We start from the raw sequence: 18,854 nt of genomic DNA on the forward strand, positions 1-18,854 counted from the left end.
TTTGGATTTTTTTTTTTTTTTTTCCTTTTTGGGCGTGGTAAACAATAATTTAAGTTAAGATTAAGAATAAGAGTTTTATAGGTGATCGGATTCTACGGAGATTTCCACAATCTCATCATTGTCAGACAAGAGGTTCCGTCCCTTAAGGGTGACAAGTCAGTCGGAACCCTACAATTAATTAGGAGATTCCTTCAATAGAAAGAAGAAATAGAAGAAATAGAAGAAATAGAAGAAAAAGAAGGGAGGTTGTTCGGAAACCCCACCTTATTAATTATTATTTATTCAATATCAATTATTTTAACCTTATTTCCCAAAGTACCCTTTCTCACCTTCCTACTATTTATTCAATATCAACCCTCTTAACCATATTCAATAATAAATTCTTTTTCATACCGCCATAGTTACCATGAACTAAATTCATTTTGGGGAAATCATTCGAGCTCAATCTTGATTCAGACCAATTCAATGTATTTTTACAAGATTTAAATCGATTTCGACAAATCTTATTTACAACGAATTGAAATTAATAGAATTAATAAAAATTAATGATGATATGAACAACACATCCATCACACAATGACAAGAAAATAAATTTAACAATTAGAAAATCAGATTGATTGGTCTTGGGATTGGCAAGTCCTTAAGGGATTAAGTAAGGGGTATATCTGTCGGTCTAATGCAAAAAAGTTGGACGTTGCGCCACGTAGCAACTTCCAGTTAGGCAAAACCAGGAAATAAAATAAAAAATACAGATCGGCAGTTGCTGGAGGTGGGGGAGAAGTTGCCTTCTGCTTGATTCGACATTCCACCTCTCTCTCTCTCTCTCTCTCTCTCTCTCTCTCTCTCTCATATATGATAATTAAAGCCTTTTGTACTTTTCTAAAGAAGAAGAAAGCTTTATTTCCTGTAAGAATATACGATTTTTGCAGTTACCCATTCTACCCCTATCTTAATCTGTCAAAAATTCTTGGTGTCTTCTTCCAACCCTCTCTTCCCTTTGTATATAAGGAGAAAGGATTGATTTCTATTCTCTGTCCCCTTCTTTACAGAAAGACTGGAGAATACAGAAACCTTTCCATTCTCTTCCATCATGGCGGATATTTAAAGGTACCCTTTCTCTTTTTTCCTTCTGGGTTTGTCTCTTTTTCCCTTTTCTTATCCATTTTTGTTGGTTTTTGGTTCTGGGTTTCTGTTTTTTTCTTCCTTTTATGCGTATTATTCTTCCGTTTTTAGTTGCAGAGATTGATAGATAACCTTAATTTTCCTAAAATATTTGGAATTGTTCTAATGTTCGTTGAAATTTCTGTTCTTGATGTTAGCATTTGATGCGCCTTTGTACTAATTTATAGAGAGATTCATTGTTGAAACCGTTGAATTTTTGTTGCGCTTCTATGTGGATTGTGGAACCGAAACTTGTCATTCTTTCCTTTTCTGAATTGGGTCTAATCTTATCTACAGATTAGACGTCCAAAAATGCAAATTTGGCAACATTATGTGGTTACGGTCAACTTTTCTTTCCCAATTTGAGTTCTGGAACTGAGCTTAGGCATTATTTGAATTTGTTGGGACAATTTTCAGGCTTTAGGAGAAAAATGATTCATTAATGGATTGTTGAATTTGTGCTTTGCTTTCAGACATTGATTGGTATTCTTTTGCAGATTATAATTTACAATATTTCAGAGTATCCATTGATTTACAACTACGGTTAAGATGCCTGGCGTCATGGGAGAGGGGATTGAAACTGACCTGAATCGCAACTCCTCCCCTTTTAAGGAAAAGGTAGCTTCCAATAGGTCCCCGAGGAGTCCTGGAAGTCCTCGCAGTGAGGCTCTTGATCACCATTTGGATGGTGCTGTTAACACCTCAATCGAGCAGTTGTATGAGAATATATGTGAAATGCAAAGCTCTGATCAATCACCGTCGAGGCGTAGCTATGGATCTTATGGTGATGAATCAAGGGTTGATTCAGAGCTGCGACATCTAGTTGGGGGAGATATGGGAGAGGTGGAGATAATGCAGGATGAGGAGAAGTCGGAGGACACTGGAAGTGATTCAGTTTCTAAGAAGGAAAATGGTTCTGTGGAAAAGAAGTCCGGCAAGTTGGATAATACCCACTCCACCAGTCCCAAGTCTGCTAAATCTGCTTCTTCAGTAAAATGGAAGAAACCCTCTAAGGTAAAAGTGGAATCTTGTGTATCAACTAAAATAAATTCTAAGAGCAAAAAATCAAGTAAGCCTCCTATTGACAAACGTGGTGATAAGAATTCACCAAAATCAAATGCCAGAGTTGTGTCATTGAAGAAACAGAAAGACTCTGCTTTGGAAGTGTCAAAATCACAGATGGGGGCTGAGGATACATCTGAAGCAGGGTCAGAAAGCCTAGAGCTTGGGCCTTCTCTTCTTCAACAGGCAAGGGATTTGATCTCTTCTGGTGATAATCCCCATAAAGCTCTTAAATATGCTCTTCGTGCAGTGAAATCATTTGAGAAATGTCTAGACGGCAAACCTAGTTTAGACTTGGTTATGAACTTGCATGTTATAGCGGCAATACACTGCATCTTAGGCCAATATGGCCAAGCAATTCCTGTTCTTGAGCGCTCAATTGAGATTCCAGTCATGGAGGAGGGCCACGATCATGCCCTTGCTAAATTTGCTGGCCACATGCAATTGGGTGATACATATGCAACGGTAGGTCAGCTTGAGAATTCCATAATGTGCTATACAAGGGGTTTAGAGATTCAGAAGCAAGTTCTGGGTGAAGTGGATCCAAGGGTGGGTGAGACTTGTCGCTATTTGGCTGAAGCACATGTTCAAGCACTACAGTTTGATGAGGCAGAGAAGCTGTGTCAGATGGCTCTTGACATCCACAGGGAGAATGGTCAACCTGCTTCTCTTGAAGAGGCAGCGGACAGGAGGCTTATGGGTCTTATCTGTGAAACAAAAGGTGACCACGAAGCAGCCCTTGAGCATCTTGTGTTGGCTAGCATGACCATGGTGGCCAATGGTCAAGAATCAGAGGTGGCTTCTGTTGATTGCAGCATTGGAGATACCTATTTATCTTTGGCTCGGTTTGATGAAGCTATCTGTTCTTATCAGAAAGCACTTGCAATGTTCAAGTCCAGCAAAGGAGAGAATCATCCTACTGTTGCTTCAGTCTTTGTCCGCCTGGCTGATTTGCATAACAAGATAGGGCAGGTAAAAGAGTCAAAGTCTTACTGTGAGAATGCCTTACGGATTTATGGAAAGACTATTCCTGGAATCCCCCGAGAGGAGATTGCCAGTGGTCTGACCGATGTATCTGCTATCTATGAGTCTTTGAATGAGCCTGAGCAAGCACTCAAGTTGCTTCAGAAGGCTTTAAAGATATATGTTGATTCCCCTGGTCAGCAAAGCACGATTGCAGGAATTGAGGCCCAGATGGGGGTCATGTACTATATGTTGGGGAATTACTCTGAATCTTACACCTCTTTCAAGAATGCCGTTTCAAAGCTCAGGGCAAGTGGAGAGAAGAAATCAGCTTTCTTCGGGATTGCCCTCAATCAAATGGGACTGGTATGTGTGAAACGTTATGCAATAAATGAAGCTGCAGATCTGTTTGAAGAAGCAAGGAGTATTTTGGAACAAGAGTATGGACCATATCACCCTGACACACTAGGAGTATACAGCAATCTTGCAGGAACTTATGATGCCATGGGCAGGTATACACCTATTTTCTTTTGGTGATCCTTTATTATGTTTTTTTTTTTCTTTTTGGTAGAAAAGAGTAGGGCTGTTGAGCTTCAGAGGATCATAGGCTCTGATTTGAGAAAAATCTCAATCTCAGAGAGGGGCGACCACCCTAAGAAACATCCCATCTCTCTGAAGTCTGAATAAGCCTCGCACTTTAACTAATCCTTTATTATGTTCATTTGCTTTAATAAGATGTTTTCATCTCCTTTTAGATGCTTGTTCTTTGCATTTCCAAATTTAACTGATCTTTTTTTATCTCTTCTTTCATTTCCTTCCCTTCTTTCTAGTAAATGCAACTTCAATCATTTTAAGGGATACTTGTTTAGGAAATTGCGCAGCCATCTCTCTCCTCCTCAGTAAATCTAGAATTAGCAAATTCACAAATCCCAGAAACAATAAGTACTAGATGTAACAGTTTGTGGGGGAAATGCAAGTAAATCCAAACTTTGAAATCTGTATGCAGGATACAGATTTTTGAGGAACATATTTATTGCCAATCTGTAAAGATCGAATTCATTCTGGCTTTATATAATTTGCATTTTATGTTTTATTATCATGCTTTATGCAGGTTGGATGATGCAATTGGGATTCTGGAATATGTTGTTGGGATGAGGGAGGAGAAGCTTGGGACAGCTAATCCTGATGTAGATGATGAGAAGAGAAGGCTGGCTGAGTTATTAAAAGAAGCAGGCAGGGTCCGAAATAGAAAAGCCAGATCACTAGAAACCCTCCTCGTAACCAATTCTCATCCTATAAATGAAGATGGCATAATGGTATGATTATGCTGGTGATGAATGCAAGCATATATGTAAAGTAAAATATTTATAAAATATATATAATATATGAAAAACAGATTAGGTGATGGCTTGGTTGATTAGATTCTTGTTGGGGTGGTTGAATGAAATAACAGGAGAGAGGAGCTTTTGGTTATATTTTTAATTATTCAATTCTTTGGAGTCAAAAGGTTGTTGTATTTGTATTCCCTTGCTGAAGTAACTGAGGGAATTCCTTAGTCACATTATCGTTTGTATTTAATTGTTTAAAGGAATATATGAGATTCCCTCTTATTGTATACCGAACTACTGCTTAAAATATTACAAACAATTGAAGTATCACACAGTATTGCTGTTAAGAGTTAGCGGTGTTATTTGATAAATATTTGATTTTCTTGGAATATATGGAGTTCCTGCTGAAAATATCAGATTTAGAGATTTTTCCTTGTTTTTTAATGGAACTTGCATTTCTTACTACATTAAGAAAATGCTTAAATTTTGAATATCGGTGGCACCTCCCCTGTACAGCAGACAATACCAGTATAAATTTATCAGAATTATCAGGATTTTGTAGTTCATTAAATCTACCCCTTGTGTGAATAATTTTGATACCAAACCATTTGGATATAATGGCAGCACTTTGATGTTGCTTTTACACATTTTACCTGGATTGCAGCACCATGAACATAACAAATCAGAAGAACTTCAATGAACTCAGGGTAACTTGTGAATCATTATAAGAAAGTGCTGCAAAAGAATTACAAACCTTTAGTCTCACTCCCTATTCATTTCATTTTGAAAAATGGGTTTTATCTGAATCTCTATAATAGTTTGAGAGATTGTGATCATATCACCTGTAGTGAGCAGCGGTTGACTGGGACCAATCCAGGCAATACTGACTGATACCACCAATCTTTCTCATAGATCAGCTGGTATCAGGATTCAGGCATGATTAATGAACCTGTGGAAGAAGATGTGCATCTTTGGTCTATACATCATGTAACAAATTATTGGGGCACTATTTTCTACTCCCATTGGCTTGGAGCCAAGAAGAAGAATATAGAGTAGCAGCAGTAGAGGCATATATTGGATGGTGCTCAATTGTTATCAAAATGGAAGGGTCCCAAACCCAATAGCATTTGCTATTTTGCTTGGACATGGGTCCCTCTCATGCATTTGACTTTTCACCAAATTGATTCATTGCTTTATTGGAATTTGGAAGCTCTCTCTTTAAGCCGCCAACTATAGTTGTTGTTGCTTATAATGGACTTTGGTATGGCCACCCATCCTAATCCTTTAAGACCCACATCATATGATTAATTGATGAATCTGTATCTTTACTATACATCTTTGTTACCTCTTCCATTCCCCTCTAATTTTTCAAGAAATTATTACCCAAAAAGCATAGGTGCCATACTTTCTCCAGCCTGAGTAGCTTTATATCTATATGCAACCAGTCACTCATTAGGATGAAGCTTGCACAGGCTTAGAGGGTTTAAGGATAAGTTTCTCAATGGAACTTGACTGCAATTCAAGAGAATCTCATTTAGATTAATGGCACTTTTTTTCACAACAGCCTCCTTGGTAGAAAGAAGAAACTGAGAAGCCCTACAAACTCATCATTAATCATTAGCAACTTCTTCTTTTTTTGTAATTTTTTTTAATTTCTGGAGGGGTGGGGTTGGGGTAGGGGTGTCAACCGGTCGGGCCAGGCCGGTCTCGATTGGGCCTAATCGGGCTTGACCACTTAGAAGCCTTGCATTGTGAACGCCCGTTTAAGTAAACGGGCTTAGCTTTGGGGGACATGGTACGGTTTATAATCGGGCTGATCAATGTTGGGATTTAATCGGACTTCCTTAAACAGGCCTTAACCGGGCTACGGACCTATTTAAGTCTAAAAGGGCTCTAAACGGACTTTAAACGTGCCTACCCTAAAATTTTATACTTAAGTAGGTTGAAAGCCAAAAATATGTGATGCAAATATTTAATAAATAACATAAGTGATATGAGATTATGGTTGTTCTTTTAAAAAAAAGAAGAGATTATGACCATTACAACTTACAAAATAAAGCTTAATTAAATTAAATCCTATTACAAAGCAAAGGGTAAGAAAGCTTAATTGGTTTCTTACTAGTAATGGCAAAATAGGAATTTTATATTGTATTAAAGGGGGTTGGGCTGGGTCAGGCTACAACGAGTCGGTTCAAGTCTGAAATATAAACATGTCGGTTCGGTCGAGTGCCCGACGGGCTAGCTACCTGCATCGTGAATGCAAGCCCGACACTTTTATTAATCAAGCCGCTCAAAGTCAGGCCATAAACGTGTTGGGCTCGATCGGGCCTACCGATGCGGGCTCAGAATTGACACCCCAAGGTTGGGGGTTGAATGAAAAATAAATAAATAAAAAAAGGAAAAAGAAAAGTACACATAAGCCAAAAAGGCAAGCCTAGGGGACCCTAATCAAAAGCTCAAAATCAAATAACCAAAGGCTAATACATCATAAGACAGGTAGGAAAAACATCTAAACAAATTTAAGGATGATGCATCAAATCCTCTGGGGGAAGAAACACCAATAAAAAGATGATACATCAAGAACCCAGAAGGGGTGAGAGATAGGAGGAAGGTCACAACATGTGGACAAATGCCTATTTCATAGAGTGTTCGGAATGATAGAACGAATGACGAGAAATCTATATTTGATCTCAAAAGTAATGGCTTCCCAAATCTGTACTATAGAACGTGACAAAGAGGCCCATCTTCTTTTATTATTGTCCCACCAAATATGATTAATGAAAACACTAAAGGCAAGCTTTCTAATATAATCACAAATTGACTTACCACTGAAATTTTTTACGATCCATCTCCGTTCTTCTTAGAAGGGAAGTTTTGTTTTTTGATGAGGCCAACATTTATTAAGAAATCTTTCTACAACAGATCTAAATAAGAAAGAGGACAAGAAAAGAAGAAGTGGTCTACTTTTTTGTGAGATTTCTAAAACAGACAAAATTCGGAGATAGGTTTCTCTTAAAAATTAACTCCTGGGTAGGTACAAATAAGGTCATTAGCACTTTGTTCGATCATGTACCCTTCTTAATAATTTCCATCTTGTAACTTAAATTTTAATTATTTCATACTTGTACCTTACATCATAGTTTCAAAATTAACTTATCTATGATGATTTCTGCATTGTTGATCTCATGCTCATTAGCTTTGGATTTTACTTTAGAACTTAGGGATAAGTTGATATGCCACTATAGAGCAAACCCTACAAACTCACTGTGAGACTACTATATGAATCTTTCCATGAGAAAGAGATTTTAAAAAAATGGGAAAAAGTTCCCCACGACCTTGAATTGTGGATTCTCTCTCACATCTTTTCACATACATCGAGATCCACATTCTCTATCTTATTTGACACGATATGCACCCTAGTAAAACCTATAGGGGTTTGTGAACCCTAGATGGAACGAGATCCCCTATAGTCGCATTGGGTGCCTGCATGCATCAGATAATTGGGACCCTCTTGACGTGTGCACCTAGCTTGGCCGAAGAGAATCTGAATCCGCCTAGGATAGTGGGTGACCCATCTTGTAAGTGTAGGAAAACTTTTTCCAAAACTTAATTTTCGGTCAGATTTCCAGTGTTCTAATTCTATCTCAATTTGAGGGACCTTGCCACCTTGGGCAGTCGAAGGGGAAAAATTTTTGAGGGACGTGTGGGACTTGACTGCAATTTTCACAAACGTGAGGGACCTGCAGTCAATTTTCCCAAAAATTAACCGTAAGACAGCTTCTCCACCCTTCGAGGTTTGGGTCTCTCACCATCTTATTGATTATTCGGTCCTCGCTTTGTCGTTGGCGTCCGTCCGGGCGCCACTGCCGCCGGCGAACCATAATTCGGTTGGCTTCTGGTATGAATCTATTTCCAACTTCCCTTTGTTTTCATCTTCTTCTTGCTTCCTGTTTCGTTCTTTTCTTTATCTGTGTCCCCCCTTTCGGAGTTGAATTCTTATATGTATATCTTCAGAGACTTGCATACTCACTGTTTGTTGAAATGTATGTGACAATGGATTTCCAAAATATCCCAATTTTGGAACACTTTTGGGTCTTGAACAAATCTCTTCCCTGGAACAATGATGCTTATTTGAAACAAAATCTTATAGGACTCTCTCACTTCTTCTTTTGCAGTATTTGCATCATAAAGGGAACATGTGATTGGTCCTCACTGTAAATCTGTAGAGGTCCCAATAAAATGATACCATTTGACCCTTTATCTGTTTGCCTTCGCTAGGCAAAGGGAAGATGTTCATAAGAACCATCATTAACATTTTTTAGTGCTTGTCAAAAATATGTCAACCCATTAGACCCTTCACTTCGCTTTTGTATCATTTCACAACTATATGAACAGAGGAGGGACCAAAAGATAACAACTTATACAGTTCAAATTACTCAACCAAGCCTTATATTCCTAGTATTTGAGGTTGGTTGAGGAAAATTTGTGTCCTTTGCACCAACCTTATGTGACTCTTGCACCTCATGCAAGTTTCTTTGCAAGTGATAAGGATGTCAATACTCTTGGGTTTCTCATTTTCTTTTGTTTGCTGATGAGAAGTTATACTATGATTAGTTTTCTTTGTAGATTGGTTGTGTGAGTGAATGCCCAATATGGAATGCTTAAATTGGTTCTCACCAAATGCATAGCTTTCTCTGCCATCTAACATCCTTCTCTTAAATTATAGAGAGAAACCAATGAAAGAGATGGAGCAATGGACAAATCAACTACAACAGTGGATACATCAAGCACAGCATTGGATTCATCAAATACCATCTGTTCAAATTTATGTTGCTATTGGTGTGCTTTTCCTGACGACAGCTTTTTTCTTCTTGAGTATGTCCTACTCTGCCCTTCTTTTGCCTCCTTTTATTTTTATAATCCTTATCTTGAGTCTTGCTTTGCATTGGGGAAAATAACGTTTCGCTTAAATTGGTGTAATTTATGTAAATGTAAATGAAAAAATATTTCTTAGAAGCTTTCAAATGATTTTTTTGGAAAATTTATTTTTGGTTTTGTTTATCAAGTACTTTCTCTTTGATGCTTTGCTATTGTTTGATAAGATTGAAAGAAGAAAATCTGCATGATTCTGTTCCTATAAGATACTGCTTAGCTCCACTATGGCAATCTTGCAAGTAAGAGCTAGTGGTAAAGAATGGCTATTGTTTATGAGGTATGAGTGAGTGGTGATTCTTTCTTGAGTGACAAATGGTGCATTCTTGCATGCCATGCCATGCTGGACACTTGGTGTGTGGTAGCTAGTGGGGAAAGACTTGCTATCGGGTAATGTTCTTAATTCAAATTACCATAACATGATTTATCCCACCACCGCCACCACCCTCCCTAAAAAAAATTAGAGTGATTGGCCAAGCTTTGGCATTGATTTATCAGGGAAAATGAGTGGGTTTTTCATTCTTACATCTTCCATTTTTTTTTCATTTTAGCCAGAACATTGATATTGACTAGGTATTGGACAGTGTAACTTTTGAAAGCCTGAAATGCAGACATGTTTACTTTACCCTTTAAGAGAGAATACTTAGAAAGTGTTTTAAGTTTTTGACAGTTGTAAAAGAAAAATTAGGTTTTGGTGGGCTCTATGACAAATAATTAAAATTGGATGGACAAAGTGGTTTATGATCTACTAGTGAACACTTTCTTTAACAAGAGAGAGGAGCACCTTGTTACTTGCAGAAGCGGACTTTATAACAGCCAAATTGACTTCTTCCTAACCAGAAGGTCCAACAGATTGTTGTGTAAGGATTGTAAGGTTAAAACTAGGGAGTGCCTTACTGCTTAACATAGATCGGTGGTCTTGGATATGCGTCTATGTCCACAAACTCGTAAGAAAGGAAAACCTCGTTGCCCTACGGTTAGATGGTGGAGATTAAAAGGAGACACACTGGATGCTTTTACCAATAGAGTCATTGAATAAGGAAAGTGGGATAGTGATGGAGACTCTAATGCAATGTGGACCGAGATGTCAGCTTTTATTAAGAGGGTTGCTAGAGAGGTCCTAGGAGAATCAATAGGTACTTGTCGGCCCATAAGGAGACTTGGTGGTGGGATGATGTGGTTCAAGCAGTCATCAAGTCTAAGAAAGATTGTTTTAAGACTTGGCAAAAGACTAAAGAGGTAGATGATTAAAAGAGATACTATGCTTGATGCGGATCCGGGTTCCAAGAACTGGAATCGGACCGCTTAGGGCCCACAATAAAGTAGTAAATTCAAAATATAAGGAGTAATGGCAGTTCTGTAATTAACTGAAACTAAAGGAAGGTGGCAGTTTAGTAATTACAAGAAACCTAGAAAGGATTGGCAGACTTGTAAATAAAAGGGATCTTAAAAGGAGGAAAGGAGGTTAAAGTAACTGATGGGATATGAAGGGGATTAGAATTATAGACCAGGGGTAGTCTTGGAAGCAATTATTGGGCATGGGTAAGTAGTAAATAAAGGTAGAATGGAAGGGGTATTAATATGGAGATAAAACAAAAGAGGGACTCTTACACAAAAGAACAAATACTAAAGGACACAAATCAAGGGGTTTGAGGGGTATAATGGGAAAAACCAAATTAAAGGGTTTTAAACCACAACTCACGAGTCTTTCTTCTTCTTCTTTGGATCCAAAACAGGGGCGGAAAGGTTGGACAGCTTCAAATCAATAGAAGTTCCTCTGCAGGTCTCGGTTTGCTCTGAAACTTCAAGCGAGGATTCCCAAGGAGGTGCTCTAACAAACCCACAAAACTAACCTTGGAATCTGCAGGTTGGAAGGCTGCGGGAGGAACCTGAAAAAAGGACCTGGCGGCAGCCTGGGGTTCAGACCTGAAACCAGTCTTGTAACCCACCACAGAGGAGGACTTTGGAAGTGATCCTCTAGGCTCTGAATTGCCTTCAAGGTAGGAGCCTTCAACCAAAATTTCAAAGTCAACTGGTACAGAACAAGGATGCAACAAGCTCTTGTTCTGTGTTAGGTATCACCGCCCAGCAGAGACGATGAACAGTATCCAGCAGTTGAGAAATAAAAAAAGGAAATAAAGGAGAAAGTAATGGAGATGAAGAAGAAGAATTAAAGAGGAAAATAGGAGAGGGAAAAGAAGAGATTAGAAGATTTTAGAGAGGGAGAAAAAAGGGGTTGGCAACCATGGTTTCAAAACCAAAGAAATTTTCAACCAAGTTTCTATTCATCAAAACTAAAAACGGAGTTCTTCTCCATTACATGGCTATTTAAATAAAAATAATGACGTAATTTTGGAAGCTAATTAAAAATGGAAACTAAACCTAGATAGCAACTAAAATAAAAATCAAATCTAAATAAAAGACTGTTAATCTAATCTCTAACCAATAAAGGAAGTAAATAAAAATCAAGTCAAAGGATAGCAACTAATTCCATCGCCGAGCTGCATCAATGCTGCTAGAAACAAACCTAAAAAAGTTGTGGGAAAAGTGAGGGTGAAGAAATATGATGACCTCTATAATAACCTGAACACTAAGGCTGAGGAAAAAGCAAAACGAGGGATATGAAGAGCAAAGATTTTGAGCATGTTAGGTTTATCAAAGTGTGGTTGGTAGGGTGCTAGTTAAGGTTGAAGACATTAAGAAGAGACGGAATGAGCATTTTTGCAAGCTATTAAATGTAGACAGCTCGAGTGGTTTTATTCCAGGATTGCGAATCTTGCATTAAGACACTACACGCCATACATATATACGTTAGATTGGTGTAGCTGAGGTTAAAGATGCCTTAAGAAAATGAAATCTAGTAAGACCCCTACCCATGGCCCAGACGAAGTCTCAATAGAAGTTTGGAAAGGCTTAGGACCTTCTGGGTATCGTGGTTAACCAACCTTTTTTAACAAGATTATGAGTACAAGGAAAATGGCAGACGAGTGGAAGAGGAACACTATTGTCCCCATCAACAAAAACAAAGGGGATATTCAAGATTACAATAATTATAGAGGCACAAAATTTATGAGCCATACTATGAAGCTTTCGAAGAATGTTATTGAAGCCTGCTTGAGAAGAGAATTTGATATCTCAGTTAACCAATTTGGTTTTATGCCAAAGAGATCTAGTATGGAAGCTATTTTACCTTCTTAGGAGACTTATGGAAAATTATAGGACTGCCAAGAAAGACCCACACATGGTATTTATTATCTTGGAAAAGGTTTATGACAGAGTTCCTAGAGAATTAATATGACATGTTTTAGAGAAGAGAAGGGTATCAAGCAGACATACGGATATAATTAAGGATATGTGTGGATGTGTTGACTAGTGTGAGTACCACTAGTGGTCAAGGGAGCAAGTTCCGAATTGCTATTGGGCTTCATCAAGGTTTAGCTTTACGCCCTTACCTGTTTTTGCTTGTAATGGATGAGTTGATAAAAAACATTCAAGGAACGGTTCCATAGTGTATGCTACTCGCTAACGATATTGTATTATTGGATGACACAAAAATAGGGCTCAATGCTAAACTGGAGCAATGGAGATCAAACTTGGAATCAAGAAGCTTTAAGATAAGTAGAACAAAGGCAGAGTATATGATGTGTAGTTTTAGCCACACTACGATGGATAACGGCATGGTGACAATTGAGGGGAGAGAGATACCGCGAAGCGATTTTTTTAGATATTTGGGATCTATCATAAATAAGGAAGGAAATATAGAGGATGATGTGTCACATAGAATTAAAGTGGGATGGATGAAGTGGAGAAGTGCGGCTGGGGTTTTGTGCGATGGACGTGTCCCTAAGAAACTTAAGGGAAAATTCTATCGAACAGCCATATGCCCGACTATGATGTATGAGGCGAAATGTTGGGTGGTTAAGAAGCGGTATATAGATAAGTTGTGTGTAGTGGAGATGAGAATGTTAAGATAGATGTGTGGAAAAACTAGAAAGGATAAGGTGAGGAATGAAAGCATTAGAGTGGATTTGATTCATGATAAACTTCGGGAAGGTCCTTTGAGATGGTATGGCCATGTTCAACAGAGGCCATTGGATGCACCAGTATAGAAAGGGTGATCTATTCCAAATAAAAGGATGTAAAAGAGTTAGTAGCAGACAAAAAATGACTATAGGAGAATGATGAGGAAAGACATGCACAAATTAGGCCTTGTTCCAAGTATGACATTAAATAAAATGGATTTGAGGGCCAGGATCTAGATAGCAGGCTCCATCTAGCTGTGTTCTACTTTTTTACTATTGTTGTGTGTTTGTGTGTATGTGTTTTTTTTTCACTTACTTGGATTCATGTAGTCAACCCCATTAAGTTGGGATAAGGCTTTGTTGTTGTTGTTGTAGGATGGACAAAGTGGATATATGTGTCCGAAGTGTTGTGTAATCGAAGTATTCCTTTAAAACTTAAAAGGAAAATTTTATTGGACAGTCATACGACCAGCTATGATGTATGGTGGCATGGTGCAGAATGTTAGGCAATTAAGAAGCATAATGTTGATAAACTCAGTGTAACTGAGATGAGGATGTTGAGATGGATGAGTGGTAAAACTAGGAAGGATAAAGTAAGGAATGATCATATTAGAGCTGGTTTGGGAGTGGCTCTGATACATGATAAGCTAGAACAAGGTCGTTTAAGGTGGCATGGCCTTGTTCAACGGAGACTTTTGGATACTCCAATATGGAGGAGTGATTTAATTTAGATTGAAGAATCTAAAAGAGCTAAAGACAGACCTAAAATAACGTTAAGAAAAATGGTGAGGAAAGATATGCGTAGCTTAGACCTTGTATCAAGTATGACATGGAATAAAGCTGATTGAAGGGAAATGATCCATGTAGCCGACCCCATTTAGTTGGGATAAGGCTGTTGTTGTTATTCTTGTTGTATGACAAAGGAGCCCCTATCCTTAAATCACCCCCTCCCACAAAATAAATATATAAAAGGGAGCCACATTACACTGGGAAACAAACTGATGTGGATCAGCAGCCGAAATTCAGTAAGGGGATGAAAAGAAAAAGGCAGGACAGTCAAACTTAAGACCCTGCTAGGGTTGAATCTTGAGTTGGGCCCACAAAGCATCATCCATATCCAAACTAGTGCACTACTGTGTAAATAGAGTACAGATAAACTTGAGAGTCCTCTGTTAGATTTTATAATTTATTTTTTTTAAAGTGCTTGTGAATTGTTCTCATCTTTCAATTTTAAATTCCAATTTTTCTAATCTTTCAATGAAGTACTCACCATACCAATATAAATAGAAATTTTGACCTATAATCTTTTGGTCACAAAAAATTCATCAATTTTTATTCTGGTGTTTAGTGTTGATACTTGATTTGGTTTATCAGTTTGCTCATTGGCAAGCTAAATTGGTTTCTTATCCTAATTTGTGTTAACTTTACATTCTGTAACATTATTTAGAAGATGTTCTTGGAAAATAAATCAATTATATGCTACTACTGTCTACCAGTCATAGTTGCCTTGTTTTATTATTGCAGCTTGCTTGTTCAGACGAACAAAATATAACACTATTGTGCTTGCTGGGCTAAGTGGTAGTGGGAAAACAGTCCTTTTTCACCGGGTATGCTTCTACTTTATTGTACTGCTCCTTTAGTATATCAGTTTGTCTAATTATGGATGTTTTGAGATTTTTTTTATTTCTGAAGTTTTGTTTCCACATTCATTCTGATACTTTGGTGAAAGGAACACATGGAATGATGATTTGGCAATTTTGACTTTATGGATATCTAGAAAATGGTCTAGATTGATCACATGTCACAAACTTAGATCATCCATGTACCCTCCCATGTACTGGTGGGTTCCTTGTATTTTTAACCGTCCAATTCTTTCTAGAAAAGTTTTACATTTTCATTGATTTTTGCAAAGCTTTATTTTGTCACATGGTTATCTCCGTTTTACATTTTCACTGATTTTTGCAAAGATTTATTCTGTTGCATGGTTAAATCTATTTTTCTGAAACTTGACATGTAAATAGTGAACCTTGGGTTCTACCTGTCTGCAAAATTTCAGCTCTAAGTAATCTGCCAAGTGGCAAATATTTGCACCAGTCTAGAGACTTGCTACACCTACCAGAGTAGAAAACCTACTCCCTAAAATATTTTAAATTCTGTAGAATCTCAAAAGGGAATTACAGAATTGAAACAGACGATGGGAAAGGACAGGCAAGAAACAATGAAGCACTTCAAATGTGCAACAAAATGAATTAAGATTTTGAGATTTAAATTGTTAGAAATTGATTCAAATGGGAGTTTTCCTGCAATATCTAAGGTTTCAGCGGGGAAGTGGATAACCCCCATTTGGCTTTGAAACTGATGCGCAATTTTGTGGTTTTTGCAACCTGGACAAACCTTCATGATCCAGCATAAATCCAAATGTCAGTAGCTCTGAGTGTTGATCCACTGATATAATGCATAGGAAAATGATTGTCCCCTTTTTTCTTCTTTTTTTTGGGGGGGGGGGGGGGGGGAGAACTAACTACATTACCCACCCGACTTGGTCACTCAAAAAGTATCCAAGGGAAATTCCTGATATAATGACTGCCCACCCGGCCACCCCTTGTATCGTCATAAATGCCCCTAGATGGCCCTTCTCCAAGGTTGGTGACCAAGCTAGGTTCCCCACAGGTGATCCAATCACTACTCTACTGCATTTATGTTTGTGCTGATGTTTTCTTTCATGTCTCAGATGACAGACTGCGACTTTATGTGGCTCTGTAATTAGCATGCACCACTGATTAGTTTAACCCATAATTATGTATCCCGGTCAAAATGTTTCCCTCTTTCTCTCCTCCTCCACCTTTCTGTTTTGATTTGCTGAAGTAATCACATCTTTTTAATCAAGAAAATTGAATTACTATCTTTTTCTTATAGATACTGTATGAAGTAATCACATTACCCTATCAGTATGTGTACCACATAGAACCCCTGTATATTCCATTTTGTACTGATTCTGAATAAGATGATCATTGTTTACATTTCTGTGCCAGCTTCAAGATGGCTCTTTACCACAGGGTACTGTTACATCAATGGATCCAAATGAGGGGGATTTTGTGCTTCATTCTGAATCCTCAAAGGTATGATATAGCCAGTGTTTATCTTTATTTAGTTTTTATTGTAGCCTGGTGACACATGTATCATGATATATTCAACAATTATTTCGTTGCTAAGCTGTCAATTAGAAGACATAACTGAGAAGGTCATTCTACCATTACATAATGGTTGGATGATTTTAATGCTATGTGAGGCATTCCATCTAGGGAATTGCTTGATTGACTGACTGCAATATCCAATTTCAAATGACTTTTTTGTGGATTTTCTGCCATACTTTTCAGTTTGTTACAACTAGATCAAAGTACTATGTAGTTCTATTCAATATCTCATTGGGTCTGCTCGAACTTTTGTGAAAGTAATCTCCTAGCTGTGAGCCAGTTAATCGATCAGCCATCCTTGTGATGCATGTGCTGTTTGTTATGTGTTTTTGTTTGCTCACTTAAATTACTTTTACTTCTATCACACATCTTCCTTCCATGGTGTATTTGTGCTTAGTATTCTGTCACAAATTATATTATTTGTTTCATTTGCTTCCAACTTGTCCCTCACCTCTTAGATCCTCATGACTACATAATAAGAATGCTCCTCCTACTGACTCATATCACATCCAAAATAAATATATCACTTTCTTTATGTAATGAAGCAGTTTTTTATCATTCAGTTCGAAATTCTGTTGCCAGCCACTAGGTCAATAGAAAGTTAATGCTTTCTCTTGTTATTCTATGAGTACAGAAGCTATTCTATGAGTACAGAAGCTTATAACTTGACTATGAATTCTAGAAATTTAGAATTAGTAGTTTGGATACATGATGCTGAAATCTTATATCCTGTGCAGAAGGTAAAAATGAAGCATGTCCACTTAGTTGATGTTCCTGGGCATCCCCGGTTGCGACCCAAACTTTATGAGTACTTGCCCCAAACAGCTGGCCTTATCTTCGTTGTGGAGGCTTTGGAGTTCCTACCAAACTGTCGTGCAGCTGCAGAGTACTTGCTAGCTACATTTTTTTATTGTTGGTATATATGTTCTTATACTTTCTCTGACATTTTTTTACTTTTTACCATTTTGGAAGGTACCTGTACGATATTTTGACAAATGCAAGTGTTGTGAAGCGGAAGATCCCAGTTCTTATACTATGCAACAAGACTGATAAAGTGACTGCTCATACCAAGGAATTCATCAAGAAACAACTGGAAAAAGAAATGTAAGGCTTCAATGTTGGATTTGATCAGGAAGCAAGGATGATTCCCATTAGATAAATTTGCTGTGATACTTTGATAAATTTTTGTATTTTTAACTTCTCTTCATTATGTTACAGAGACAAGCTACGGGCATCAAGAAATGCTATATCAGCAGCTGACATTTCTAATGAATTTACACTTGGTAATATTGGAGAAGCCTTTTCTTTCTCCCAATGCCATAATAAGGTGACTATTGCAGAAGCATCTGGACTGACAGGTGACGTTGTACAGGCTGAGCAGTTCATTAGGGAACACATTAGGCCGTAGAAACTGTTCAGTCCACTCTGCAGCTGCATTGTGTGTGTGGGTGGGTGGGTGGGGGGGGGGGGGGGTGTTGTATTACTTCCTCAATTTTTAAAAATGCTCTTTAGCCCAGGTTTGTTCTATATTTTTTCTGCTTTGATTGAAGGCATTAAACCATGTATTCCAAAAGAAAGTCTGCTAACCATTTGAAGTAGGATGCGACGGTCCCATCAATACATTACCTTGCGTTTACTTGAAGCGGGGGTAAGGTTGTGTGCATATGATCCTCCCCAGACCCTACGGTACCAGGAGCCTCGTGAACTGGGTATGCCCTTTATTGGTTAAAATTGGCTGATGAAGCACTATTCTTTAGCTTCTACTAATTTGTATCTAATTGCTACACTTGCATGGTCAGTAGATGGAAATATTGAGAGCAGGATTTATGCTGTAGAGTGCAACAGAAAGCACTTAATAATCACTTTGAATGATCTTTTGAATCCTAGGCAAAGCCTAGAGTTTTGCTCTGCTCTGCTCAGCTCTTTAATCTACATTGAATGTTCAACTGACTGATATCTCAGGCAGCGTCTTTGTTTTCTTGCTTCGGCAATTGGCTACATATTGGGTGTCCCGTTGGTTCAGTAAGTTCAACAAACCCTCCGGCAGTGTGCCAATCTCTTAATGGATTTTGCATTTTTCCAATAACCAAGCAGAAACTTCACTTCCTCCTGTGGCTCTCTCATTCCTCCGCGGCGTGCCAATCTCTCAACTGAGGTTTGCCGGGTGCACGATGAGGTTTTATCGGTAAGAT

At 38.1% G+C, this 18,854-nt stretch overlaps 2 protein-coding genes across 3 annotated transcripts; both read left to right on the plus strand.

Annotated features, from left to right (window-relative positions):
- Window positions 1-790: 790 nt before the first annotated feature.
- On the plus strand, window positions 791-4,861 carry LOC122078383 (protein KINESIN LIGHT CHAIN-RELATED 3-like). The gene is made up of 3 exons (XM_042644352.1): window positions 791-1,107; window positions 1,659-3,698; window positions 4,298-4,861. The coding sequence occupies exons 2-3, from the start codon at window positions 1,711-1,713 to the stop codon at window positions 4,506-4,508; spliced, it is 2,199 nt and encodes a 732-aa protein (XP_042500286.1). The 5' UTR covers window positions 791-1,107; window positions 1,659-1,710; the 3' UTR covers window positions 4,509-4,861.
- Window positions 4,862-7,982: 3,121 nt separating this feature from the next.
- Window positions 7,983-18,109, plus strand: LOC122078737 (signal recognition particle receptor subunit beta-like). 2 transcript variants are annotated; one of them, XM_042644842.1, is made up of 7 exons: window positions 7,983-8,412; window positions 9,241-9,389; window positions 14,993-15,075; window positions 16,501-16,587; window positions 17,403-17,548; window positions 17,635-17,766; window positions 17,881-18,109. In XM_042644842.1, the coding sequence occupies exons 2-7, from the start codon at window positions 9,251-9,253 to the stop codon at window positions 18,068-18,070; spliced, it is 777 nt and encodes a 258-aa protein (XP_042500776.1). In that variant the 5' UTR covers window positions 7,983-8,412; window positions 9,241-9,250; the 3' UTR covers window positions 18,071-18,109. The 2 variants fall into 2 exon arrangements, with proteins under 2 accessions (XP_042500776.1, XP_042500775.1); XM_042644841.1 differs by having other exon boundaries at window positions 8,023-8,412; window positions 17,400-17,548.
- The last annotated feature ends 745 nt before the right edge of the window (window positions 18,110-18,854 follow it).

Source organism: Macadamia integrifolia, chromosome 5 (assembly GCF_013358625.1).
Source record: "Macadamia integrifolia cultivar HAES 741 chromosome 5, SCU_Mint_v3, whole genome shotgun sequence".
Classification (NCBI taxonomy): Eukaryota; Viridiplantae; Streptophyta; class Magnoliopsida; order Proteales; family Proteaceae; genus Macadamia; species Macadamia integrifolia.